Consider the following 27,004-nt stretch of genomic DNA (forward strand, 5'->3'; position numbering starts at 1 on the left):
GGTAGGAAACCTTTTCTAGCTGAAGGGATACATTCCCTTCAAGGCAAGTGACTGAGGGTGGGGGCACTTGCCTTGTGGGGGCTGGGGGCAGCGGCATAAGCGAAAATGGGCCTTCCAACAAATGTTGAATTCTACCTTTGTGCAGAGGACTGGTTTCAATATCTTCTATCTATCCAGGCCAGCAAGCATTATTAGATCTCAACAACATGTTCCAACCAGGCACAAATGCTCAAGGGAGTTTGCAAAGGAGGGCCGGTGTGAAGTATGGCCTGGCAAGAGCCTTGGGGCCAGATGAAAAGAGCTGGAGGCCAGCATTTGTCTCCCACTCCAAGGCCGGAGGTGCTCCACCTCTCCCAACTGTCTAATTAGAGCTTATCAATGCTGCCTGTGTCAGGGGAGGGTAGACTTCAGGTTTGTTTGGATCAACTTTATTTTTCACTACAAGAACATCCACCCAAAGCTGGGTTCAAGAGACATGAAGTTAGAATTAAAGGGCAGGTTGCTTCTGGGCACATTCTGAAGCCTGGCCGTTCGTTTTCAGAACCAGAACTGAGCTGAGCTCACACGAAAATGCATTCCTGATTATCGTTTTTCATTTTTACAGCCTAATTAGGTAAGTCACGTTGTTGCTAATTTTGTTAAGACAAGTGAGAGTCAGAAACCCTTGCCATCTACTGCAGGATCTCTGCTCTGAGAGCTTCCCATAGATCCTGCTCTACTTTCCAGGCACTTCTGGCCTACAGTATGTAACCCTTATGTAAGCCTTAACCTGCCACCACTGCCCAGTGGCTTAACAATGGGCAGGCTGCTTCAACCAGAGCTTCAACCAGAGCCAAGGGCTTTAATCCATACTCATCAGCTGATGATGCCTTGGCTGTGCAATCCTGTTCCCTTGTATTAATGCAGGATTAAACCCTAAAGTTAATTCATCTGATTTGCAAGTTGGGTGTGATTTGAGGGAAATGACTTCATGGGCCAAATTGGACCATTGGTGGGGTAAGATTGGCCTGTAGGACAAAAGTTCCCCTCTCCTGCTGTAAGGCATTCTGTATACCTAGCACATGATTATCAGAAAATAATACCACCACCTTCTTGGGCGTGTAGAGATAGTCCCTTTCACGCTGCTCTAGGTGGAGTGAGCTGACTGGGTATCTGGGCAGGTTGGCTGATCCTGCCCAGAAGCCCCTCTGCTAGGGTTATACACCTGGTTCTGGGGCTGACCACCCGCAGAGAAGGCCACGGTTAGCCACAGGAGATTTTAGGTTGGAAATACTGCAATTATTTTATTCTGCCCGTTGACCAAACCTGAAACAATGAACATTGTAAGGTAAATTTGTGCTATAACGAAAACACACAAACTTGTCTCACAGAACTTGTATTCTCATAACAGAGTAGCCATTTCAATTCCAGAAATATTTTATTTAAAATTAACTATCACACTAGTCAGTTAATAAAGTCTAGTACAGCTAAACTTACACAAAAAAATATTTCAATCTGAATGACCTTTCCTTTAAAAAAATTATTTTCAGTTTTTCATCATTAACATCATTCAAACTTAAATTTAACAATATTTATACAATTGCAGGATTCCCTGAACTCCTGGACTCCCCCCCCCCCCCGGTTTTCCACAGATACATTTTTTATTTTTAACCGCATTTAATTACATATATCCAACTTTAATTAAATCCTTATTTAATCCTTTATCTATTAAAAATTACAAGTGCTAAATCAATCGTGCTAACGTCTTTAAATCTTTACATTGTTCCTTAAAGTACTCTATAATTTTATACCATTCATTTTAAAATTTACAATCATCTGGGTGACTGATCTTCCCAGTCTTTTTCGCCATTTCTGCAGTCCATCATCTTCACTTTCCACTCTTCCTTGGTTGGCATTTCCTCTTCTGGGCAAAAAGCATTCTTTCAGCTGTTGTTGCATACATAAACAGTCTTTTTAAGTCCTCTGGTATTTCTTCTCCTGTAATGCCTATTAAAAAAGCTTCAGGGTGTTCTTTTTACAAAGGTTATCTTAAACATTTTTTTCAGTTCATTATACAGTATATAATTTCCCAGAATGCTCTAGCCTTTTTGCACATCCACATGTGGCATAACATGCCTTCATTCTCTTTGCCCTTCCAACGTATGTTTTTGTACATTTTCGCTGATCTTGTGGGAGTCAAATACCATCGGTACATCATTTTCATATAACTTTCTTTCAATGTACAGCATGCTGTGAACTTCAAATCCTCCCTCCATAATCTTTCCCAGTCAGCAAGTTGTATATTGTACCCTACATCTTTTACCTAATGAATCATTACTGCTTTTACCTCTTCATTTTCAGTTTCCCATTCCAACAGTTTATACATTTTTGACAATAGTTTTTCATTATTTCCCAACAAATCCTTTTCAAACCTTGACAACTCTTTACTGAAACCCAATCCTTTGTCCAGCCTAAACAGATCGTTGGTGGTATTGTATCCAATCTGTTAATAAATGTCTTATATCCTCATTTTTTTTCACCTTTAATTGGTTTCCTACTTTGGTTAACAGTTCTTTGTAAGTTGCCCATTCACCTTCCATGTTTGTTTTTTTAACTGATATTGCTTACAATGGTGATAACCACCATGTAGTTTTATCTTCTAAAAGATTTTTATATTTTTCCACATACAGCATAAATTGATTTTCTTACATGGTTCACGAATCCCTTATGTACTTTTGTTTTTCCATACCAAAGATATGAATGCCATCCAAGTCTGTTATCAGAACCTTCCAGATCTAACATATCTGAATTATTTACCATTATCCATTAATGAAGCCAGCAGAGGCAGGATGCCTCATAATATAACTTTAAATCTGGCAAGAGAATCCGCCTCTTTCCTTCGCATCCATTAGTAACTTATATTTAATCCTTGGCTTTCCCGCCTGCCGTATAAATTTAGATTATGTCCTTTTGTCATTGTTTGAAGTGTCCTGCTCCACTATCGATATAGATTGGAATAAAAATAGCATTATAGGTAATACATTCATTTTTATTATCAAGATGCTCCCAATTTCCTAAATGCCCCAATCTTTGGGTGTTCCAATCATAATAATAATAATGAGAGAGGACTCCCTGGTCCTGAATGGGGTAACTGTGCCCCTGAAGGACCAGGTGCGCAGCCTGGGAGTCATTTTGGACTCACAGCTGTCCATGGAGGTGCAGATCAATTCTGTGTCCAGGGCAGCTGTTTACCAGCTCCATCTGGTATGCAGGCTGGGACCCTACCTGCCCACAGACTGTCTCACCAGAGTGGTGCATGCTCTAGTTATCTCCCGCTTGGACTACTGCAATGCACTCTATGTGGGGCTACCTTTGAAGGTGACCCAGAAACTACAACTAATCCAAAATGCGGCAGCTAGACTGGTGACTGGGAGCAGCCACCGAAACTACATCTTGAAAGACCTACATTGGCTCCCAGTATGTTTCCGAACACAATTCAAAGTGTTGGTGCTGACCTTTAAAGCCCTAAACGGCCTCGGTCCAGTATACCTGAAGGAGCGTCTCCACCCCCATTGTTCAGCCCAGACACCGAGGTCCAGTTCCAAGGGCCTTCTGGCAGTTCCCTCACTGCAAGAAGCGAAATTACAGAGAACCAGTCAGAGGGCCTCCTTGGTAGTGGTGCCTGCCCTGTGGAACGCCCTCCCATCAGATGTCAAGGAAATAAACAACCACCTGACTTTTAGAAAACATCTGAAGGCAGCTCTGTTTAGGGAAGTTTTTAATGTTTGATGTATTTATCGTGTTTTTAATATTCTACTGGGAGTCGCCCAGAATGGCAAGGGAAACCCAGCCAGCTGGGCGGTCTATAAATAAATTGTTGTTGTTGTTCCTGGCTGTACAGATAGTATCTAAAAATATCCCCAACAACACTAGAATGAACACTCATTGTTCACTCAAATTTCTAGTTTTCATATGGAAATGCTTTTTCATCTGTTGGCAGCAAGTTCAAGCAAGCAAACAGTCCAAATGTGATGCAAATTTAATCTCTCTTTAATTTTTTTAAAACATAATCCCATATTCCCAAATACAAAACAGGTATGCTAAACATTAAGAGGAAGACGCCCACTGCTGCTCATTCTCATCACAGAAGTTCATGGTTCCTCATTATGTCTGAATTGAGCTTAAAAACAGTAACAGTTTGGTGGTTTTTAGTGCAGTTGATTTGATAGACCTTGTTAAAAATGATATTGGAAAATAATTTTATATACAACATTTGGAAGCCAGGTACATTTAAAACAAAACACAAATGTTTGCTAGTTCTGAATGGTTTGCATCTGTAAACAAACATCTGTCTTTTAAAATCTGAGCAACAATTTTGAGAGGGAATCGCGAAACAATTTTGTTTGTAGTCTCCTGTAGTAAAACCAAACTACAATTGAACACAGTAAGGTGAAGAAAAGAATCACACTTCCACCACACAAGCTCTCGCTTTGTTTCCAATATGAATTTATCCTCAAAAAATTAAAAACAGAGATCAGTTAGGCTTATTTACACATTTTTCCTATTTGTCATATAATCTCATCAGGATTTAAAATGAATTAAAATGAAAGGGGAACTTCAGTCATCTAAAACTTTGCATCCCAGGAGAGTACTTTCAGAACATTTATCTTTATTAATTGCGGGTGATAATTATTTTTCCACTCCCCAGCTACATGTACAGGGTGCCAATACTGTAATGTATTCTCAGTGATCTGTTATTTTAAAAGTGCATAGTATCAGGAAAGCCAGCTCATCCAAAAAAGTACTGGATCATCCAAAGGTTGGGGCATTTAGGAAATTGGGAGCAAAAAAATTAAAAGCATTCATACCTCTGTAATTCTAAAGGTCATTGTGTAGTTAATAGGAACTGCAAGTCTGTACCTGCTTACAATGATGGACTTTGAACACTGACAAGCAAAGGTATAATGTAAGACAGCTGGTCAGTTCAGCAGGCTCTTGGCAACTTATGGACACATACACACAGCTTGGACAGCAGCAGCAGATGATCATTAAATGCTGCTATTAATGAAACACTTCAAAAACACGCTGATGATATCTTAACAGGGTAATGCATATATATTCATTTGAATGCTGCCTGCAGTTGCTTCAAAGCACAGCATAAGAGAGGTCTAAAGGTTACCCTACATACATGCTTTTACAAACGAGTTAAAGACGTTAGGTCTCTGCTTCCTCGTCACTGCCTGCAACGCTGCTATCTGTGGATGCTGTGACATCTTCATTGGTACGCTCGCCATTATCTCCTCTCTCAGCTGCTTCACTCTTTGGGCCACCCTCAGATGCACTATTATCTTTAGATGGCTGAACTCCTTCTGGGAGCTGGACACCAGTTTCCGAAGAATCTGCGTCAGATGCTGTTTTCGGCATTTCTGTATTTGGATCACCTAAAAACTTCTGCCAACCCTTCAGTCTCTCTTCCCTTTCTCTTGAAGTCTCCTCGACCTGCGATCACATATGAAAGTATATGTAAATGTTTTTGTGCCAAAAAGGGGGTGGGGGAGCTTTCTGCTTGTGACTTAATAATCAAAGCTTCAGAAACCTAACCAAAACCTATGCTAAGTATTAAATTTATATTGCAGGAATGCCCCTCAAACCTAAAGTAAATTAACTGCACTAAAAACACACACAAATAAAACTCTTATGAACAAACAGTACAAGAAGACTTAAGGCTGCTGAAAGCCTAAGTGGATTTAAGTGTGAGACAGACCTAAGTTTCAATGTCTTCTGTATACAAAGCTTTAAACATCAGATCTAAATTCAGGTGAGTATCACATAAAATGTATGACCTATAAGAAAGACCGGATTTTTAAAACTCTTATTTATTACATTTATATACCACACTTCATCTCAAGTTCACAGAATAAATATCTGTACCCATCCTAATCTCAGTTTAAGGTGTCTAATAATCTTCTATATATGATGGTATTAAAAAACGGTAAACTAAACAAACAAAAACAAATTAATAAAAATTCAAAATGATGAATTGGGATCCAACTCAATTTAGATTGCAATCCTGGATACACTCGCCTAAAAGTAAGTCCTGTTGAGCTCAGAGGGACTTCCTTGTGAATAGATCTGTGCTGTGAATTAAACTGGCCCCACTCAAATCAACTTGAAAAGTTAATCATTCCTAAGTTAATTCCATTGAAATAAATGGGATTTGGGGAACTAAAGAATGTTCCTATACATCTTTGCTAATAAGTAAGCTGCACCAAACCCAAAGGGACTTGCAGTGGTCTATAACCATTTCCTCCTATGTCCCCTCTGTTGTCTCCCTTCTATTGTTTTCTGAATTATACACCACCATGAGAGTCTTCTCATTCTTTGTAAAGCAACATGTATATGGAAAGCTCTGCATTAATAGTAATAAGCTGGATGAGCCCAGGGGATGAGGGGAGAATGTAACAGCATGTTATGCCACTGGCTAAATTTAAGGTGACTTTTTTTTTGTTATGGGTTAAAAGGGACATGCTTTGTTGCACCACTTCAAAAAGGGGCTCATTCCCGCGGGGGAAGGGAACCAAAATTTTTATTGGAATCATGACTGCAGAGCAAAACTTAAAGTGAGAAAGTACTTTGAAAATATAAAGTACTCAAATTTCCAATTCTCCGTTGTGATTATGAATGCCTGAGATCCAGAGCTTTCACCCTGGGCTAGCCGGCCAGAGGGGATGTGTTGGTTTCTAACCTACAGTATGATTCCTGACAGCAGCCTCTATGTAATGCATCATATACAGACATAGCTGCAAATATCTCTCAAACAGCTAAAAGCCCTGTTTAGGGAAGCTTTTAATGTTTAATAGGTTATTGTATTTTAGTGTTTTGTTGGAAGCCGCCCAGAGTGGCTGGAGAAACCCAGCCAGATGGGCAGGATATAAATAATAAGTTGTTGTTGTTGTTGTTGTTGTTGTTGTTGTTGTTGGAGACACACCTGATAATCTGTTACACCATCCCATGTCTCCACAGAGAGCTGACGTCCACCAAACCATCGCCCGTTGAGTGCCTGTTTGCAGACATCTCCTTCTTCTGCTTCTTTAAATGACACAGAAGCAACACCATCTGGGTGCCTCTATAAAAACAAAAGAGAGCCAGAGGCTATCAAATCCAATCTAGGCCTTTATACGCTTAAACATAAAGACAGATTGTAGAAGACTACTGGGACTTCAAGAGCAAGAACACTATAAAAGTACCATGGTACCAGAGAATCACTTCCAGAAAGAAAGAAACTCTGAAAACATTACGAGATGGCTATCATCACACCATATTCCTGAATATCTTAAATATTTGTCAGCCTATATACTTACAATGGCAGTATCAACATCAGAATTCTATAGCTGCTTAAACACATTCTTGCGAGGCACCATCTTCACTGACTATCTGTCTGTTTAGTATGGTGTACTAGACGGAATAATAGATTTTCTACCTGGGAGACCTAGAATCCGTTCCCTGTTCAGACACAATGGTGTCTTGGTGATCTCTCAATCTAACCTACCTTGCAGGATAGCTGTGAGGATCAAGAGGAGAGGAAGAAGACAGAGAAATACCACCCTGAGCTCCTCAGGAGGATGGGGGCTATTTATTAATAAAGTGAAGCATTTTAAATCCAAGAAACTTTAAACGTATCTGGCAGTCAATCTAAACTTCTTCTAAAACAGTTTCTCAAAAAAAAAAAGCAAAATATTTAACACTGAATACAATTTAAGTATCTGCTACATACAGCTAACAACTACGATCATGTAAAATTACCTACGTCAAATAGAATGACTTTCTTTACTTGTCCAAACTTTTCACATTCTGTCCGAAGATCTTCTCTTATCTCATTTAGCACTAAAGGATCTTCCTGCAAAAAGATCCAGTTACAAGATTACGTCTTAAAAGCATTTTCCAACATTGCTTCAGAAACAAGAATTTCCACATACTGGCTATACCATCCTGAGACACTAAGCCAATCCTGGCCAAACTGTTTAATGAGTATTATTGAAATTGGGTTTCATATTCATCTGATGCTCAAAGCGTAACTCCAAAAGAAAAACGTCTTCCTTACAGGACAGAATGCTCCTGGTCAACATTAATGGAATCTTAGCAGGGCTACTGTGTTGCCCATGTGAAAAAGAACAAGTGGTATAAATTAACAAAGTATACATGAAATAAAATATCCTTTTACAATATTTTCTTAGAATTAAAAGAACCACATCTTTAAATTCAGGTAGGTAGCCATGTTGGTCTGACACAGTCGAAATAAAAAATTTAAAAATAGTCCAGTAGCACCTTAGAGACCAACTAAGTTTGTTCTAAATATAAGCTTTTGTGTGCATGCACACTTCTTCAGATACCTATCATGTATCTTTTTCACGGCCTGGGACCCTCGTTCCTATGGGACCGCCTCTCTCCGTATGCCCCACGGAGAGCCTCAAGGTCCAAAAATAGCAACACCCTAGTGGTCCCGGGCCCTAAGGAAGTTAGATTAGCCTCAACCAGAGCCAGGGCCTTCTCAACTCTGGCTCCGGCCTGGTGGAACGCTCTGCCTCATGAGACCAGGGCCCTGCAGGATCTGATTTCTTTCCGCAGGGCCTGTAAGACAGAATTGTTCCGCCTGGCCTTTGGCTTGGAGCCAATTTGATTCCCTCCCCCTCTTTCTTTTTCCTTTTTCCTTTCTCCTCCTGTGATGAGGCTGCATTTTAATATTTTAATGTTTCAATATTTTAATTGTTATCTTTTAATCTTGTTTTTAAGTTGTATTCATTCAACTTGTTTTTATTATTGCTTGTTAGCTGCCCTGAGCCTGGCCTTGGCTGAGGAGGGCAGGGTATAAATAATAATAATAATAATAATAATAATAATAATAATAATTATTATTAGTTGGTCCTAAAAGGCATGCTGCAGTTTCAGTTTAGATTCTTTTCCTAGCATGACTACCTGCACTTGCCATTCCCAGCTTTTGTGCCTTACATTAAAAAAAGGGGGGGGGGTGATGTGCTTCCCTACCTCAAAATCGCTTGGGTGGAACATGTTCCTGATAATGATAACACGCTCGTGCCGCATTCGAACACTGCCATCTTTCTTCTCCGGTCTCCAATCCAGCAGTCTAATGAAATGAAGCAATAGTAAGGGGTTGGGGCTGATCTCTTCAGTTTCTATAAGAGTTTGTTGGGAAAAAACCATTAAATTTGATATTTCCTAAATCAAGGTCTCAGCACCGGCAGTTATTTCATAACACATAATGAAGCTAGCAACCTGAATCTGAAAAACTATTGGAAAACCACCTGATTTAAGTCTCTGGCAATTTAAAGAAGGCTGCAATCCCATACTCACTTACCTCAGGCTAAGCCCCACTGAACTCAGCACCAGCAGTATATATTTAGTTTGAAGCTAGTCCCTTGTGAAATTTGGAGCAGCTTTTGAGATAAAGGTATCAGGCAGCTGCTGTAAAAAAAAAAACTGTGGTAAAAATGTCACACCACTAGAGTAAGCCCTCAACTTACATGGAGGTTACATTCTGGAGATCGCGCCTAAAGCCAATATCACATATAGTCAAAACACACCGGATGCAAGGCCTGGTGCAACTGTCAAAGTATTTTTCCCCTGACATCTACCTCCCTTTTCATTTTTACAATTCTTCTTGCTTTTTTTGCCAAGCATGTATTGCTGCAGGCTTACTCTACTTAATATAAAAATAAGCGTGGACATAGCTTTAAACGACAGCACACTCAGTATCAACAAAATATCCTGAAGTTTAGAAATCATAAAAGGTATAACAGCCAACTGCAAGGTGTGCCAGACAGTTTAGAAACTTTGTTTCACTAGTTTAAATGAATGACATATTTTTAGATTTCAGGTTTTAGCCTGTATATTTCCTCCCAGTAATGTAAAAGTCAATTTTATTTACAGAAATGACTACACACTTTTGTTGTTGAGACAGCTTCTTTTTGTAGTCCTTGCATTTCTTTTTCTTCTTGCTGGCATCGTACTCCCCCTTTGGTTGAAACTGTGCAACTTCCACATGCAATTTGTAGCCTCTAATTTCATTTTCATCCAATAGTTTTAATGCCAATTCAACAGATTCTCTCTATTATTAAAAATAAAAACAAAAAATTAGAAGAGGTAATTCAGACTTAGGTGGAAGGACTCTTACCTTCCACCTAAACAACAAAGTCTGGCTTGTGAAGAGGTAAAACTTACAAAACAAATTACCATAATAAGCTACCTTGAAGTCCCAGTGACTGCTCAAAATAAAAATAAAATTCAAAGTAACAAAGAGACAAGTGAAAGGCTGAAAGCATCATTGTGAAAGTATAACTGAAGCATACAACTAACCTTTAAGTAGCAGCAGAGCCCATCTCCTTTCAGATTTCCTTCTTTGTCTTTGTAAAGTTTAATTTTAGGCTCCTCTGTTTGTGGATCACGCATAACAATACCACATTTTGACATAACCTGCACAAACTCATCTTTCGTAATGTCTGGTGGCAAACCTGTGGAAATAAATTTAAACAATTGCAAGAAATACACCTGCCAACTTCACAAAATCAATTTATACAGAAGAATAAAATAGAGGATTCTAACTCATCACAACGTTCCTGGTGTTCTTCAATATACCTTTAGTCTTCCCTACTCACACGCTTTCTGGCATTATCTCCTGGCTTTTGGACTTAAGAACACAGTGGAAGATCCCAAAGTATGTGCCATGCAATGAATTGTTTTAATGAAAGCAGGTATTTCTTGCGGTATTCAGGGAGGTCATGAAGCACAGCTCACTCTCCCTCCCTTTTCCAGAGTTGAAATCTGATGATCCTGACCCAGAGGAGCCTTCCAGAATGAATCCATGGAAAGCATCTGGAACTTCAAACATCAACTCTGCTTTGGCACGTTCAGGAACAGAGAGGACGGGAGCAGAAGTTGCAGGAGGGGGTACTAGGAAGGAAAGGAGTCACAGTCCTCGTGTTTCAGTGCCACAAAAAAGGTTTTATGGACAACTGACGTAAGCTGGAGAACTGCATCAGGGATGCAGAGCTGAAGAGAGACACACTCTGGCTTCTGCTACCCACCAAGAGATCTGGAGCAAGAGAGAGATCAATCTGGTCCCATTCAACAGCTGCTAAAGTATAGCTGTTCCACGCCTAATTTTCTTTTATTTCCCCATTTCATTAACGTATATACTTTTTGTATTTCAACAGAAATATGTCAGATTGTAAGCCTGCAGGCAGCAACTTTCTTAACTTTTAATATCCATACAGTACTTAGAAAATTGTAAGCACTTCGCAAGTGTTGAACAACAGAAAGGGGTCATAATTCACATGCTTTGTATGCAGAAGGTCCCAGATTCAACCCCTGGCATCCCCAGAGAGGGCTGGAAAGGCTCTTCAGAAACCTAGAAGGCCACTGGCAGCGTAGGCATTTTTCTGTTGGATGGACGAATGGCCTAACTTGCTATAAGACAGCTTTCTAACTTGGATGGAATGAACTTGCCTAAAGGGAATTTGTTAGCAGTTGCAGGTCCTACTTGCCTAAGAGTCAGTAGTATCCATATCACCACTAAATGGACAAAGTGTGGCTCTCAATTATAGTTAAGCAGAAAAGCAATGGAGAAGGTAGGAGGCTGACAAAAAATTCACACATTTCAGCATAAATAACTTCTGCGTAATAATTTCTGTTACGTGTTTCTCAAATATACGCACAGAACCCAGTTTTTAATAGGTTATTTTGTTGTTAGCGTTACCCACCTACAATTTCCCTGGTGGTATTGTTTTGTTTTGTTTTATTATTTTATTTTATTTTATTTCCTATATTCCAGCCAGCTAAACTGTATTAAAATCCTGAATAAAATTCCATCATTTTTCTCTTCTTCAACTTCCAGAAAGGTTTTGCTCCACTGCAAAGCTTTTATGCAATCCAAAGTAAAATAATATATTTTTAAAGTATATTCAGATACATCTGTCTTCCTAACCATAAGGTTTGACTTTCAACCATAAGGCTTCCCAATGCATCTTCAGCAATCTGCAAATGCCAAGAGTTTTTTTTCTTACCTGTCACATATACATTTGTGTTTCTCTGTTCTTCAACATGAAACCATCCTAAGGAGCAGATCATGATTAGATTAGTTATGTTGCAGTTCTAAACCAGCACATGAGACCACAGAAATTCACATGAGACCATAGAGAACTGCTGCCAATCAGAGCTGACACTATTGGGCTAGACAGACAGTCTGACATGACCTAAGGTAGCTTCCTATATTCACATTTATGCAGCTTTACCAAAGATCACAAATCATTAAAAGTTGCCTGTCATTTGATTCTTTAAAATTTAGACTTTCAGAAGAGATTAAGTAGTCTTTCTGAATGGTAATGAGATCTTTCAGTATGAAGATGCATGCAACATTGCCACTGAAGCTGTTAAATGCTCAACTCCACAGAAATAGACATTTCTTCTTGAGCAGCAGACTACTTCTAAGTCATGCATAACATGCCTGCATCAGGTTTTCTTTTCTCTCCTCTTTGTTTAAGATCTGTTGCCTGAGATGCTTTTGGATCTGTTGGCTGCTGGATCTTGGTATTCTTTGAATCTTTAGGAGTTTTAGATTCAGTCTTTGTAAGAGATGCAGATGAATTATCTGAACTTTCAGTGGGGAAGCCATAGTTAGCATGATATGTTGCCAGGAAATCTTCAGTAACCTAAAAGAGAATTCAGAGTAGAGATAGATAAGGGATTCCGTCTGAGCTACTACGTAAAAGTAAAAGTAAAGGACCCTTGGATGGTTAAGTCCTGTCGAATTTGACCATGGTGTGCAGCGCTCATCTCCGCTTTCAGGCTGAGGGAGCTGGTGATTGGCTGCAGACAGTTTTTCCAGGTCATGTGGCCAGCATGATTAAACAGCTTCTGGTGCAACAGGACACTGTGACGAGTGCCAGAGCACACGGAAATGCCATTTCCCTTCATGCCACAGTGGTACCTATTTATCTACTTGCACTGGCATGCTTTTGAACTGCTAGGTTGGCAGGAGCTGGGACAGAGCAACGGCAGATCACCCTGGCATGCGGATTCGAACTGTCGACTTTGCAATTAGGAAGCCCAAGAGGTTCAGTGGTTTAGATCACAGCGCCACCTGCTCCCCAGAGCTACTACATGTGATAAATGTACCAATCTAAACACTGAAACAAATCATGATGATCATGTTCTATTTTTTAAATTATGGGGCAGAGGCCTTTCATAATGGAACTGCAAATGACAGTATAGGAGGACAAACATGCATCTTTTATAACAGCCTTCCCCAATATGGTGCTCTCCAGCAGTTTCACACTACAGTTGCCATCAGTCCCAGCCAGCTGGTATACAAGGTATAAGGATGCTGCTATAGGTACATCAGTACAAGTCATTTTGTGAACCACAGCAGCTTTGCATATCTAAGAGATTAAGTCCCTAATGATTTATATTTATCCTGAATGAACAACATTTGACAACATATTAATAAGCATTCCCGAGGCAGCAAACAGAAAAATATAGAATGTGCTTTATACAGGATGAGTCTTTGAAAAGAGGGCCCGTGGAACATGTGTACTCTGTATCCATGGGGCCTCTTTTAAAGGACTCACCCTGTACAATAACAGTTTTTTAAAAAAGTAAGTAACCTCCTTGCACAGAGGCAGCATAAAATAATTTACAGCCAGGATTTCAAAAAACAGCTAGAAAGTCTGGATAAATAAAAAATCTCTTCACCTAGACTACTGCTTGGTGTTAAGAAGGGGAAAGAGCTCTTTACCTTTTTGTTACTATAGGTTGTTTTTAACTTTCCAATGTAACAGTGAACTACCCTAAGAAGGGATCTACAGGCCTGTTCACTGTGGCAAGTGTACATCCCCTATTGGACAAGGATGATGAGCTCCCCACCCAACTTTTGGCTGAGCACAGGAGCACAAGTATAAAGTGAAGAACAGTTTCTCTCCCAAGAAACTGGAAATGGGGAAGGGGGGTGGAAGAGAAATTATGTCTGACCTGTGCAATTCTTTGCAGGTACTTCACTGTATCTGAAACAAAATATGACATTGATGCAATGCCATCTTTTTATTCCTTCTAAATTGTTCTTTGTAGCATTTTTTTTTCATTATAATTTTATCTATTTATAAAACTTATAAGAACAACCCCTTACAAAATTCAAAAGGGTATGGCATTGTTTAATACAGAGGTGGCTAACTTGTTGCCTTCCAGATGCTGCTGGACTCCTGCTCTCCTCATCCCTGAGCACTGGCCATGCTACTTGGGGTTGATGGGAATTAAAATTCAGTTACCATCTGGAAAGCCAAAGATTAGCCACCCCTAGCATAATGCAATAGTGTTTCCTTATAGGTTACTTTATCAAATGAACATTAAAAAGTATTTCCCCTATTTAGTTTCATTTGTAAATGTTGATCTTTTTAGGAGATACTTTGGAGTTACACTATTGTACTCATATTAATATGAATAGTAGGAGAGCCCCAAGAGCTTCACTCACCCACCTTCCTCTTGGAAAATTCAGCACAGATAAATTCTTCACACAGCACTTCCTTAAAACTATGGAACTCACTTTATGGAACAGGCTTTAAAAGAGGATTTGTGGACAGTAATGCTATCATTATGGCCACCAGCCACAATGGATATACTCTGCCACCACAGTTGGGAGGCAGAAAGGCTTCTCAATACCCAGTTGCTGGAAACCACAGTAGGAGATGAGAGGGCTGCTGTGCTGGGGCCCTGCTTGAGGGTTTCCCACTGGGGCATCCGGTTGGGCACTGTGGGAACAGGATGCTGGATTTATAAGTGTCATTGGCCTGATGCAGCAGGCTCTTCTTATATTCCTATTCCATTATTATTATTACTATTACTTTCCTCTTTACAAATTTCACTGAAAATTCTAAAATTCTAAAATCAATTACGAAACACAAAGTGTTGTCTTCAAAGACAAATGCATGTACAGATGGATGGGATACAAATAATAAAATTATTATTATTAGCTACATGGCATCAAAACAAACTTTGAAAATATTTTACATCACTGATTCAGCCCACATCCACAGGGCACATGTCAATCTAAAACATTAATATAATTCTCCACAGTGGCTGCCGTGGCAACTGAGCTGTGAGGGAAATTACTGCACTACTGTCAATAGACTGCAAATCAAGACCTTTTTGAAATAGTGTTTTTCTTCTTCAAAGTAAGTTTTATAATTCACATACTAAAAAACAAAACGGACAAAGGTCACTCCAAAGTAAATTTGCATATAAACATTAATTAACTCTGCCAATAAGGGGACCAGGCATACATGGAATTTTTCCACATGAAATAAAAGTAAAAGACATAGATCTCCAATTTGTATTTCCTGGGAGGGAGGAATTGCTGCACTGCAAAGCACACCAGAGCAAAAACTACCAGTCCAATTCAGAGAATATTAAGAACAGCCCCAAAGCAAAAAGCTTGGCTAACATTAACACCACTTATTTGTATTATGATTATGATTCCTTAACTGTACCCTAGCTCTAAGTGGACCTGGGGCTGTGGGGGTGGGCTTTGGCTCTGCAGATATTGCTGGGCTGTTAATTTTATTTATTTGTTTATTAAATTTATATACTGCCCTATACCCAGAGGTCTCAGGGCAGTTCACAGAAAAGATTACAATATATAAAATCAAAATAAGAACAATGACCCAATAACCCCCCCCCCCGGAAAAAAGAGCCGCATTTTAAAAGGGTACAGGATGTTGGATGTCAATCCGCTCAACCAAAGGTTAAAAAGGAACATTTTTGCCTGGCACCTAAAGGTGTATAATGAAAGTGCCAGGTGAACTTCCCTGGGGAAAGCATTCCACAGACAGGGAGTCACTGCAGAAAAGGCCCCGTTCTCCTGCTTTCACCCTCCAGTCCTCTCAAGGAGGAGGCACACAAAGGAGGGCTTCAGAAGATGATCTGAGAGTCCGGGTAGGTTCATATGGAAGAGGCGGTTCTTGAGGTATTGTGGTCCTGAACCGTTTAAAGCTTTATAGGTCAAAACCAGCACTTTGAATTGGGCCTGGAAACTAATTGGTAGCCAGTGCAGTCAGACTAGGATCAGTGTAATATGCTCAAACCATCTTGCTCTGAGCAACCTGGCTGCTGAATTCTGCACTAGCTGAAGTTTCTGAGGCAGCCCTACATATAACACATTGCAATAATCTAACCTTGAGGTTACCAGAGCATAGACAACAGCTGAAGCTGATGGAAGGCACTCCGGACCACTGAGGCCACCTGAGCCTCCAGCAACATCAAAGGGTGAAAGAGTACCCCCAAGCTGCGAACCTGCTCCTTGAGAGGAAGTGTAACCCTATCAATAGCAGGCGATGTCCCAGTCATCTGGTCTGGGGAATCACCCACTAACAGTGCCTTAGTCTTATCTGGATTGAGATTTAGTTTGTTGGCTCTCATCCAATCCATTACCAAGGCAAGACACTGGTCCAGCACTTCCACTGCCTCACCTGCAGATGTAAAGGAGAAATAGAGCTAACTGTCATCAGCATACTGCTGACAAAAAAATACTCCAAACCTCTGGATAACCCCACCCAGTGGTTTCATGCAGATGTTAAACAACATGGAGGATAGGATTGAGCCCTGTGGAACCCCACACTGAAGGTTCCACGGGGTTGAAAAGCATTCCCCAAGTAGCACCCTCTGGAAACGGCCATCTAAGTAGGATTGGAACCACCGCAAAGTGTTGCCACACACCCCTAGTTTGGAGAGTCACTCCAGAAGGATACCATGGTCAATGGTATCGAAAGCCGCTGAGAGGTCGAGAACAATTAACAGGGAAATGTATCCCTTCTCTCTCTCTTGACAGAAATCATACAGGGTGACCAAAGCAGTTTCTGTGCCAAAACTGTGCCTAAACCCCAATTGAAATTGATCCAGAAAAATCAGTTTCTTCCAAAAGCGCCTAGATCTGGTCCGTGACTACTCACTCTAGAACCTTGCCCAGGAAAAGAAGATTAGCAACTGGCCAGTAGTTAGTTAGGTTTTCTGAATTCAGGGAAGGTTTCTTAAGGAGTGGTTTTACCACTGCTTCTTTCAAACAGGCAGGGACCACCCCCTCTCTTAAAGAGGCATTGATCACCTCCCTGGCCCAGCTGTTCCCTCCCTGCTGGTTTTTATCAGCCAAGAGGGGCGAGGGTCTAGACTCCAGAGTGCAAGTTGTTGCCCTGACTGATCAGAGCACCTTGTCCACATCCTCAAGCCTTACCAACTGAAACTCATCCAATAACAGGACTAGACTGTGCTCTGGACACCCCATGAGATTCATCTGCTGTAACAGCAGAGTCAAAGTCTTGGTGGATGCAAGCAATTTTATGCTCAAAGTGTTTTGCAAACAAGTCACAGCGAGCTACCATTGGTTCCATCACCTCCTTTGGGCCAGCCTGTAAAAGGCCCCATACAAACCCGGGCCACCAATATTACTATTATTATAACCATGATCATTATTAACCTGCACTCAGAACATTTTGGCCACTGTATAAATAGCAGCAATAAACGAGAGCAAGGCTAAGTCATACTTTGCTCCGGTTCTTGCTTTTATATTATGTATTTTGTGTTTTTGTGCTGTGAACCGCCTTGAGATCTTTGGATGAAAGTCGGCATACAAACGTAATGAAATTAGAAGCAAAGAAACCGCGGCGGCGGCGTCTTTCCCTGTCCATGCCATGACGGGAACAGGCCCCGCCCCTCACCTTCGGGAACCAGGCCCTCTTGTCGCGATCCCACTCGTACTGCGTCCCGTCCGCCGGGTCCGTGTACGTGAAAGGGTCCTCGCCGCCTTCCTCGTCCTTTTTGCCGTACAGCTCCTGCAGCCGCAGCTGCTGGTAGAACTCCTCGTTCCGATCCGAGCCGCCGATACTCATGTTGTTGCCGGAACCCAGGCTGACGAGGTAAAAAACGCGCCTCACAAGCTAGGCCGCGCCTCAGATGCCGCCGCCGCCGCCGCCTCCTACTCGGGAGCCGCCGGACTGCACGAAGCCGTTCAGGGCGCCTGCGCGCGGTCTCGCACCACGGCTGCTCTTGCGCAGGCGCAGCCCCGCCCCGCTCCACATGCGACGCTAGTCCTGTCACATCTCCACACACGACCCGCCTCACAACCGCCGGTTATGGAAGAAGCGAACGGCGCATGCGCGGGAAATGACCGTTACCCCCTCCCCCCCCTGCACACACCTCTTTCTCCGTCTGTACACGCACAGAAATATTATCCACCTCAGCCCTTTAATTTATTTGTTTATTGGATCCGGTTGATGGTTTTATGATTTTCTACAAAAGGCTGAGGAAGAATTCCTTGCGCGCACACTGCGCAAGAGCGGAAGTCCCCGGGGAGAGGCGCAAAGGCGTAGCCACGTGATGTGTATTTTTTAAAGCACCCAATTGAAAAGCAAGATCTAGGAGCCAATGAGAGACGCTCCTCATTATCTGGAGGGTGGGGGGACGAATGAGGGAGACACACACCCCACCCCCTCTTTTCATGAGAGCAAGGCGCACGTGCTCTGGTACCTGATAGTCCCATCAAGGGATCTCTTCTTTGAAGCTTTTTCCAAACCATTGGCTGATGTCAAAACAAAATAAAAATATTCCTTCCATTGGCTGATGGTTGGCTCCGAGCCCCTGATCATCTTGATTGCCCGACTCTGCTTATTTGGACCTGGAAGCCCCACTGAACTCACTGGTGGTGGTTTCCAAGGCAACGTCCACAGGCTCATGCCGCAAACCGATTTTTATTTCTCTTGGGACAAAGCAGCATTTTTGCTGTGCCTCCCAAAGTATGGTTACCAGATGTCCCCATTTCCCGGGGACAGTCCCCAGATTTATGAATCTGTCCCTGGACAAAATCCGTCCCCATAATGTCCCCGGATTTCATTTAATGTCCCCGGATTTATATTTTAAGTATTGTAGATTTATTAGTAGGGAATGAATGTTCCATGATTGGTTCAACAGCACAAGACACATCATGACATATGGGGACTTCCGGTGAGGCAAAATGGCGGGCGCCATGGCAGTGAGCAGCTCTTGAAGCCAGCCAGAACCAACTGCACTACCAGGCTGCCTCTGGGCTGCTGAGACTGCCACTACCACTGCTGAGGGGGAACCAGGGATATCCGGTGCGTCAACTGGGGGAACTGCAGACCCCCCCAACCCAAATCGAGCTGGGAGCGACAGTGCCTGGCCACCCAGCAGACTGCCCAGCGGCACTCCCTGGAGCTGATGCAGGGATAAGGAGAAGGAAGAGAAAGAAGAAGGTGAAAAAAGAGGGGAGCCCCCCCCCCGACCTGCCACTGCCGCCACTGAGGAGGAGAGGTAGGAGAGCCCCCGGAGGGCAAGGACACATGGCCAAGCCCGGGCCTGACCTGAGCCTACTCTACGACGGCTAGCCGGGGCCCAGAGAGCAGGCCAGGGCCCAGAGGAAGGCCGCACAGCAGAGACCACAGAAGAAAAGATATTACTTCTTAATTTGTTTAAAAAAAACAACCTTTTTTAATAACTTTTTTTTTTCTCTTTTCAAAAAAAAAGTGTCCCCGGATTCTTTGAAAAAAAATCTGGTAACCTTATCCCAAAGTATCAAGACCCAAGACCCCACTTGATGAATTTCAGTGGGAGGTATGGTGGACTTGGGCTCCCCTCAGCCAGAAATAAAGTTTTAGACCAGGGGTCAGCAAACTTTTTCAGCAGGGGGCCGGTCCACTTTCCCTCAGACCTTGTGGGGGGCCAGACTATATTTTGGGGGGAAAGAAGAAAAGAATGAATTCCTATGCCCCACAAATAACCCAGAGATGCATTTTAAATAAAAGGACACATTCTACTCATGTAGAAACATGCTGATTCCCCAACTATCTGCAGGCCAGATTTAGAAGGCGATTGGGCCGGATCTGGCACCTGGGCCTTAGGCTGCCTACCCATGTTCTAGACCCTCCACCCAAAGCACAGTTCCCTGTATACACCAGTGGCAGAGCATATGCCCACACTGCCCAGGGCGCACGAGCCACATTTCAGGGTAGGAAAGGCATGGGAAACCTTCCACCTGCTCCTCTCTCCTGCTCTTCTCCCCCAGGTCAGGCCTGACCCAGGGGCAGAGCTGCGCCAGGCACAAGCTGTGCAGCTCCTTGCGCAGAGCCAGGCTCTGATAAAGGAGTCTGCTGTGGGGGAGCCTGTTTGCGCCCCTTCACAAAATTGTGCACGGGGCCACGGACACCCACCCCCCGCCCACACTACGTCTCTGGCATGCACCCATTCGCCCTCTCGTGGTAACAGCTTTCAAAGTGGTTTGGGATCCGCAACTGTTAAACTCTGCCCTTTATTCAAACTGAAACCACACACCAGACTTTATAGATACAGGGTTATTCAGAGTTTGGTTAAGTGTTCCTCAGCTATGATCAAAACCTGTGAGTGATAACTTGCTTGCTTGGAAGCAAAAGGGTATTTAGAGCCAAGCATATGTGACCGAGGGATGTGGATGCAAGTCATCCATTTAAGCTCCTAAATTGGTAATGCTTTTCAAAAACGCCAGGGATGGACAAATTAACACAAACTGTACCACAAATATACATACATACATACATACATACATACATACAGCAATTGCATTGGTTGGCAAAATTGGACTTTTATTTATTTTTTATTCAAAATTATAACAAGACATATTATCCAAAAACATATCATCCTTATTCCCCCCCCCCCCATTTTTCCTCCCTCCCCCCCCCCACAGAACCCACCCGACTTCCCTCAGTTCCAGTTTTTGGTTTCTCTGAGACTGCTGTTTTCTGCATGTTACAAAGTTGTATAGATCCTCAAACTGTTTAGCTGATTATTATCAATAAAAAAATTGTGAATATTTATTCAAAACCTGCCAAGGTGTCCAGTTCACTTTGTTGGGTCTTCAGATACTTTGTAAAAGGTTCCCATTCATCCTTAAAGTCACAGTTATCCTTGTCCCGTAGCTTATATGTCAATTTTGCCAGTTCTGCATAGTCCATCAATTTTTCTTGCCATGATTCTTTAGTTGGGGTTTATTCAGACTTCCATCCTTGGGCTACCAGAACTCTCACGGCCGTTGTCGCATACATGAAGATGTTTTTCAACTTTTTTGGCAGGTCTTTCCCTACAATACCCAACAAAAATGCCTCGGGGTTTTTAACAAATGTTAAATGGAACATTTTCTTCAATTCGTTGTATATCATTTCCCAAATTTTTTAAATTGCCTTACAATCCCACCACATATGATAATAATAATAATAATATCTTTATTGTCATTGCCCCCTTCGGGGACAACGAAATTACTTGACTGCTCCATAAAAACACTAATTAAACAATACAGTATAATACAGCAAGGGAGATTAGATGACTTTCAAAGTCCGGGCTTCCCATTCAGGGCCGAGATCGCTCTGGAGAAGCTGCTGTTCTTAAGACGGCTCGTTCTTGTCTTCATCGTCCTGTATCTCCGTCCCGACGGCAAAAGCTCGAAGAGACAGTGACCAGGATGCGATGTGATTAATATGATAAAATGTTCCCTCCTTTTCCTTACACTTCCAACATATATTTGAACTAGTTTTGTATATTTCCCCTAACTGCACTGGTGTTGTACACCATCTGTACATCATCTTCATGTAATTCTCCTTCAAAAGGGAACAATCTGTAAATTTTAAGTCAGTTTTCCATAATTTAACCCAGTCTTCCATCATAATGTTGTGACCTACATCTTGTGCCCATTTAATCATAACTGATTTTACCTCTTCATCTTTCATCTCCCATTCTAATAATATGCTGTATGCGGCCTTCAGTAATTTCCCTTTCCCTTCAATCACTTCCGTTTGAAACCTAGATCTAGTATAACTAAATCCTTTCTTGCTGTCTTCTTTATGTGTTTCATATAGTTGTCAATAATAATAATAATAATAATAATTTATTATTTATACCCCGCCCATCTGGGCGGCTTCCAATAAAAAAATATTAAAATACTCGAATACATAATGCAACCAACTCTGAAAGTGGTCTTTGATCTCATCATAATCTCTTAATTTCCATTTTCCATCATGTTCCTTTAATAAATCAGCATATGTGAGCCATTTTCCTTTCTTTCCAAGTGGTTTGAGCAGTAATGCTTCATGTGTTGAGAGCCACATTGGACTTTTAGAAGGCCAAATTGGACTTTTAGAAGGAGTGCTTGTATGAACAAAAAACAACTCTCGTGCAGTTAAGGGTAATTTTTAATATACCTTTATATACATCCTAAACACAATATTGATTCATAAAAGAATGAATCAACAACAAGTGTCTCAGTTTAGCAGCAGCGTTTCATTGGATAACAATGAAAAATCTATACACTGAGACCCTGATGCAATCTTATCATGATCCCCAATAAAGTGTTTTATTCATCTGAATCCAGATCACTGTCTCCTGCAATGGAAGGGAGGTCGTCACTTTCTTCCTCGTCCTCGTGGCTACTGGAAAAGAAAGAAATCTCATGATGCTGTTGTTATTTATCATGTGTACTGAGCGTGGGACAAACTTAGAAAGACGATAGACCGATGCTAGCTGTTGGTGATATACAAACTTTACAGCAACACAAGTGTGAGATGCAGCTGGGCAGGTCATCTTCCTAATCCAATTATAATAGCTAAGGGAGTCAAACAAGGTTGCATATTGGCCCCTTTTTGTTTTAACATTTATTCCCTTATTAAACATCTTCAAGGGACAGATATACATGGCCCAAAAGGCAGATAAAATGTTGCCTATCCTGCTTTATGCAGATAATGCTGTCAACCTGTTTCAGGCACAAATTGGCCTTAAGAGAGCTCTTAAGAAACTAGTCCAACACTGGAGGATCAATTAGCAGTAAACTACCAAAAAACAAAAGTCATGGTTTTCTCCAATAGAAGGAAAACCTACAGATGGTGCATAGATAACCAAGACATTGAACAAGTCACCTGTTTCAAATATCTAGGGGTTGTCTTTCAAGCTTCAAGCAAGAAAGCTGCCCATATTAATCACACTTCCTCTATGGCCCAAAAAAGTACTGCAGCAATCTTAAGATTCCATTGAGCAAAGGGAGGAAATTTTTAACCCAGCTGCTATCAAACCATTTGCTGTAAAATCCATAGCACAATTATTACCGTATTTTTCGCTCTATAAGACACACTTTTTCCCCTCCAAAAATGAAGGGGAAATGTGTGTGCGTCCTTTGGGGCGAATGCAGGCTTTCGCTGAAGCCTGGAGAGTGAGGGGGGTCGGCGCGCACCGACCCCTCTCACTCTCCAGGCTTCAGGAAGCTATCCGCTAGCCATGGGAGACCCAGCTCTCCCACGGCTAGCGGAGACCTTGCCAGCACCCAGAAGCTTGGGGCGCGCTGAGCTCCGCACGCCCCAAGCTTCGGGATTAGCGCAGTGCTCCGCTAGCCTTGGGAGAGCCGCGCGAAGTCGCGCGGCTCTCCCATGGCTAGCGGAGACCTTGCCGGCACCCAGAAGCTTGGGGCGCGCTGAGCTCCGCACGCCCCAAGCTTCGGGATTAGCGCAGTGCTCCGCTAGCCTTGGGAGAGCCGCGCGAAGTCGCGCGGCTCTCCCATGGCTAGCGGAGACCTTGCCGGCACCCAGAAGCTTGGGGCGCGCTGAGCTCCGCACGCCCCAAGCTTCGGGATTAGCGCAGTGCTCCGCTAGCCTTGGGAGAGCCGCGCGAAGTCGCGCGGCTCTCCCATGGCTAGCGGAGACCTTGCCGGCACCCAGAAGCTTGGGGCGCGCTGAGCTCTGCACGCTTTGGGATTAGCGCAGCGCTCCGCTAGCCCTGGGAGAGCTGCGCGAAGTCGCGCGGCTCTCCCACGGCGAGCGGAGGCCTTGCCGGCACCCAGAAGCTTGGGGCGCGCTGAGCTCTGCACGCCCCAAGCTTCGGGATTAGTGCAGCGCTCCGCTAGCCCTGGGAGAGCCGCGCGGCTCTCCCACGGCTAGTGGAGACCTTGCCAGCACCCAGAAGCTTGAGGCGTGCTGAGCTCCGCACGCCCCAAGCTTCGGGCTTAGCACAGCGCACCTGGGGGGGAAATAAATTTTTTTTCCCTTTATTTCCCCCCCAAAAAACTAGGTGCGTCCTATGGGCCGGTGCGTCCTATGGGGCGAAAAGTACGGTATATGGTGCACAACTAGTCCCCCTCTCTAATCTGGACCCCTATGAAAAACTACAATCAGGATTCCCAAGGTCAATTCTCCAAATTCCTAAATGTGTCCCCAATGCAGCCCTGTAGACTGCAGATGGGCCTAAATAGGATTGAAGCCGAAGTGTGGCTAGTTACTCTGTACACATGGCTAAGACTTACAGTAATAAGACCTCAACTGGGCTGCTCTCTTTGACACTGATTGATAATTATCAAATAAAATGGTGGAAGGGCATCACAAGAAAACTGGCTTTATATGGCCTTTCTCCTGAATATATTTTAGGTCTGGAAATGGGAAGGACTAGCTCTTAATTAATTAGAGAATTAATTAGAGAATTAAATATCTTAAATAATTAGAGAACAAATCTGGGACAGATAATTCCAAAATGATCTTAATCAATCCTCCAAAATTTGTAAATTTTTACACGAACTTCAAAGATCCTATCCAGCAAATTATTTAAGTGCACTGGACAACTCTAAGCACTGTTGGGCATTTTCCAGAGCCCGCTTTAATGTTCTCCTTTCAGCATTATTAGCGGGCAGATATCATGACATCCCAGTCCAACAGAGATTATACCCATGCAATTCTGACGAGACTGAATCCACTGGGCCCATTCTTCTATATTGCCCACTGTATCATGATACCCAAAGAGAGCTAATTCAACGGTTACTAAGGAAATTACCTGGCTGCTCAGAGGAAACCTATGTTAAATATCTTCTTGCTGACAAAAGATCCGAATATCACCAGGCCTGTCGTGAAATTCTGTTTTATGGCAACGAGGACAAGACAGGCTGCAGTGACAGCGATAGTCGATGAATGAGTACTGATTTTAAACTCTGGAACATAGGTTTTGGCTGAAGGAGTGCTATTTTAAATGCAAATAAGCTTATAGGGAATTTTCAAGGGGCGGGCGCAGTAGACAAAATTGTTCCTGTTGTTAATTCTGCTGTCTGGACTTTGACCTCAATAAAGAAAATAAGTTCATGTGTACTGAGCACTCTACAGAAGAGAAACAATATAGTGAAGGAAAACACGAAAGTGTGATACATTGTAAATGCAAAGTAGCATTCACTTGGTGCTTCTCTGAACATTTTTATCACCGCAAGTGAATGGTTTCTGATTCGTTAGGAATGTAAGAAGAGGCTGGCTGCTGGATCTAGTCCAGCATCCTGTTCCCACAGTGGCCAAACAGATGCCTATGGGAAGCCCGCAAGCAGAACATGAGCACAACAGCAATGCTCTTCCCAACTCCAATTCCCAGCAACTGGCATTCGGAGGCATAATGCCTCTTACCCTTGTGGCAAGTAGCCATGGATAGACTTTTTCTCCATGAATCTGTCTGATCTTTGAACACCATCCAAGTCATCTCATTTGTGCAGCCATCCTTCAAGGTGTGCATCTGGTGCAGAAATACCACCGCAACCCTACCACTCAAGACTGCTCCCATCAGAGGCAAGATTGCTGTGTGGAAGGAGGTTATGCAAGCATTGCAGGCAGAATCAGATGCAAATGGAGTTAAGAGACTGAACATTTTAGCATCAGAATGAACCTTTCATGAGCAGTGCCCTAAGGCAATTGCATAGGTTTAATCCTGCATGGCAAGGGTAAGGGTTTGGGTTAGAATAGGATAGAATCATGGAGTTGCCTTGTTGGAAGGGACCCCAAGGCTCATCTAGTCCAAACCCCTGCAATGCAGGAATAAGATTATTACTCCCCTCGTGAGATGAATGTGTGCTGCCGCACTTTCTATTTTTATGTATGTTCAAGAACTAATCCATGTAAATATTTAAAGAATAGGGAAGACTAATCCTGCCCATGACTAGGGTTATAAATCACATCTGCAAAGAAGCCAGGATTGACTCATGGGGGTTACTACTAAAGTTGTGATAGCATGTTTTTGTTTGGTGACTGATGGAATTGCAGCAATTGAGAAATGAATTGTTTAAATTGTTTTAGTTGCTGTGCTTTATGTTAATTTTAGATGTTTGTTGTTGTTTTTTGCTGGGCTTTTTCTTGCTGTGTGAGTTCCCTCCCCAACCCCCACTTTGGTTTTAGAGTTTAATGGTGTACTGCATTTCATATTTTCTTGTATGAGCAGACTTCCCAGAGAACTTGGTTGGATGGGTGGTATGAAAGTGTAACCAGTAAACAGAAGAGCAGTAAAGAACAGGGAGGCCCACAACTCAAAGGCAACGCATAAGAGTAATCTGAACTGAGCGCAGCCAACCTGCTTTTGAGACAACCAAACACTCCTTAATGGCTCCAACAGCACACTTGTCTATGGTTACCTGGCACTGCTATACTCCATGGCATGTGAAATCTTCCCTGCTGCCTCATACGACATCATGCTGTCTTTGTTGTCTTTGTCTATTTGCACATTCTCTTGAAGAACACAAGGCTGTCTCGGTCTCACTGCAGAGGATCCTGCACCTGAATCTCTGCTACTTTCACTTTGCTGGATTGCTGCACAACAGGACAGAAAATGGGTAGCCATAATAAAGTTACCCAAGCCTGTTTTATCCCCCATGTCACCCGCAAATGGCTCCAAGGATATTGCTCTCCTTTGAGTAGTTTTGTCATCCTTCAGAAGGTTGCTAAGCTGCACTTCAAATAAGAACCTCAAAAGCATTTTGCATTTGAACAAAGTCAGCCACTGGAAAAGTTAGTGCCATATGATAAACTAGACTAGAGGAAGCTTTTTCAGTCTGGGGTCCCCCATTCTCACATGGAATCTTCCATTCATGTGTACTATGTTTCCGCCATCCTCAGCTTTCCTTTCTCAGCATTTAACAGCTAGGCATCTCCGATAA

The 27,004-nt window shown here is 42.5% G+C and overlaps 3 protein-coding genes across 6 annotated transcripts in view; 1 reads left to right on the plus strand and 2 right to left on the minus strand.

Annotated features, from left to right (window-relative positions):
* Positions 1 to 27,004, plus strand: part of ARHGEF6 (Rac/Cdc42 guanine nucleotide exchange factor 6) — a 373,875-nt gene that overhangs the window by 164,100 nt on the left and 182,771 nt on the right. The window lies entirely within an intron of this gene.
* On the minus strand, positions 4,629 to 18,054 carry HTATSF1 (HIV-1 Tat specific factor 1). Of its 2 annotated transcripts, XM_080990096.1 has the most exons (9): positions 17,751 to 18,054; positions 12,497 to 12,701; positions 12,057 to 12,104; positions 10,351 to 10,505; positions 9,939 to 10,102; positions 9,022 to 9,121; positions 7,787 to 7,876; positions 6,968 to 7,105; positions 4,629 to 5,478 (listed from the first exon to the last, which is right to left on the minus strand). In XM_080990096.1, exons 1-9 carry the CDS (start codon positions 17,919 to 17,921, stop codon positions 5,194 to 5,196), a joined length of 1,356 nt encoding a protein of 451 aa, XP_080846222.1. In that variant the 5' UTR covers positions 17,922 to 18,054; the 3' UTR covers positions 4,629 to 5,193. The 2 variants fall into 2 exon arrangements, with proteins under 2 accessions (XP_080846222.1, XP_080846223.1); XM_080990097.1 differs by lacking the exon at positions 12,057 to 12,104 and having other exon boundaries at positions 17,751 to 18,053.
* The window catches only part of TAF1 (TATA-box binding protein associated factor 1), a 49,831-nt gene continuing 45,071 nt past the window's right edge, over positions 22,245 to 27,004 (minus strand). For all 3 annotated transcript variants that reach the window (XM_080990711.1, XM_080990709.1, XM_080990710.1), the window contains 2 exons: positions 26,483 to 26,657; positions 22,245 to 22,499 (listed from right to left, as the gene is read on the minus strand). In XM_080990711.1, coding sequence (XP_080846837.1) covers positions 22,424 to 22,499; positions 26,483 to 26,657 — 251 coding nt within the window. In that variant the 3' untranslated portion in view covers positions 22,245 to 22,423. The remainder of the gene's footprint in view (positions 22,500 to 26,482; positions 26,658 to 27,004) is intronic.

Source organism: Podarcis pityusensis (assembly GCF_964106645.2).
Source record: "Podarcis pityusensis genome assembly, chromosome: Z".
Classification (NCBI taxonomy): Eukaryota; Metazoa; Chordata; class Lepidosauria; order Squamata; family Lacertidae; genus Podarcis; species Podarcis pityusensis.

What these genes read in the sequence shown, in the direction of transcription:
- HTATSF1 (XM_080990096.1), bottom strand. Translation starts at nt 17,921, where the DNA reads ATGAGTATCGGCGGCTCGGATCGGAACGAGGAGTTCTACCAGCAGCTG. An exon ending in AGAGGGCCTGGTTCCCGAAG is followed by an intron (nt 12,702 to 17,750) that starts GTGAGGGGCGGG and finishes ATTCTCTTTTAG; the next exon opens with GTTACTGAAGATTTCCTGGC. An exon ending in TCCACCCAAGCGATTTTGAG is followed by an intron (nt 7,877 to 9,021) that starts GTAGGGAAGCAC and finishes ATCTTTTTGCAG; the next exon opens with GAAGATCCTTTAGTGCTAAA.